The sequence below is a fragment of the Vollenhovia emeryi genome, unplaced genomic scaffold (genome assembly GCF_000949405.1).
Source record: "Vollenhovia emeryi isolate VEMERY1.0 unplaced genomic scaffold, V.emery_V1.0 DF948399.1, whole genome shotgun sequence".
Lineage (NCBI taxonomy): Eukaryota > Metazoa > Arthropoda > Insecta > Hymenoptera > Formicidae > Vollenhovia > Vollenhovia emeryi.
The window spans coordinates 1-1,498 of record NW_011957967.1 but is presented as its reverse complement, the minus strand read 5'-3'; the positions used below and the strand labels follow the sequence as shown (position 1 = coordinate 1,498).

General features: G+C 43.8%; 1 protein-coding gene across 1 annotated transcript; it reads left to right on the top strand.

Annotated features, from left to right (window-relative positions):
* The first annotated feature begins 39 nt into the window (after positions 1-39).
* Positions 40-1,182, top strand: LOC105556792. Its single transcript, XM_012003904.1, has one exon. It carries the CDS (start codon positions 40-42, stop codon positions 1,180-1,182), a length of 1,143 nt encoding a protein of 380 aa, XP_011859294.1.
* Positions 1,183-1,498: the final 316 nt, after the last annotated feature.

The following is a 1,498-nucleotide window of genomic DNA, read 5'->3' as shown; positions in this document are numbered from 1 at the left end:
AAAGATCCTTCCACTCTACGAAAGGTATTGGACACTGTAATGAAGCACATTCGCGCATTGAAGGCTCTAAAAAGACCCACAGATCAATGGGATGATCTGATAATACATTTAGTAACGAGCAAATTGGATCAATTGACATACAAGGACTGGGAGAATACTATTGAACGAGGTAAGTTACCAACCTTTGAGGAATTGATGCGTTTTCTGAATCAACGTTGCAGAACGATAGAGATGACTTCGCGCCAATCGAAGACAGTAGGTTCGGCGTCACAAGAAAAGGCCGCGCACCACAGAAGCACTACAGCGCACGTAGCCACTACTAAGAACGCATGCGGATTTTGCCACCAGGAAAATCATGCCGTTTATAAATGCAAGGATTTTCTAGCGCTCAATGTGGAGCAGAGGTTGAGAGAGGCAAAGACACACAAGCTCTGTTTGAATTGTTTGAGAGTTGCATCCCATCTAGCAAAGGAATGTACAGCAGGAACATGCAGCAAGCGTCACAATACGTTGTTGCACTTTGAGCAATCATCGAGGAGTCAACCTGAATCTGACGTTGGAGGCGAGGAATCTAATGCTCAAGAGACTACAAAATCCATAACGTTGGCTCCCGCAGCGATCAATCAAGGACAACAGGTTTTGCTAGCGACCGCGATGGTAAATGTGACAGATGTCAAAGGAGCAACTAGATCAATTCGAGCACTGTTAGACAACGGATCTCAGTCTTGTTTCATCACAAAGGATTGTTGCAAGGAACTTGGACTCAAGCGTCAGGACACAAATATTCCTGTTTGTGGATTGGGAGAGCATTCCGTACAAACAAGAAGCATGGCAAAGATTATCATACAATCGCGAACTACAGGATACAAGAAGAGATTGAATTGCCTAGTAGTCGACACTATTACGCAAAAGCTTCCGATCAGCAGAATAAGCAGAAGTCATTTACAAGTACCGGACGGCATCACGTTAGCGGATCCGCAATTTGATCAACCTTCCAGGATAGATTTATTGTTGGGAGCCGAAATATTCTTCGACTTGCTATGTATCGGCAGGCTAAAGTTAGCGGATAATCAACCAAGTTGGCAAAAGACACTGCTTGGATGGATCTTGGATGGTCTCTGGGGAGCTCACTACTGCAGGACGACACCCGAAGATTACTGTTTGCAACCTAGCCATAAATGATCAGTTAAATGCTAGCCTCACAAGGTTTTGGCAACTTGAAAGCTGCAACACAATCAACACGAGAACTTTGGAAGAGCGTGCGTGCGAGATTCAATTCATGGAAACGTACAAAAGGAATCTGAACGGTAGATTTGTTATAACGTTACCAATTAAAATGGACGTGCTCCAACGTTTAGGGGATTCCAAGGAGATACCCAGATAGCCAGTGTGAGGACAAATTGCTTTCACATTGCTAAGAAAGATGTTAGCATTTTGCTACGCATCTATGTCGTCCATTGTGCTGTTGTTTGTTAGCATTTGATGTCGGAAATAAAAC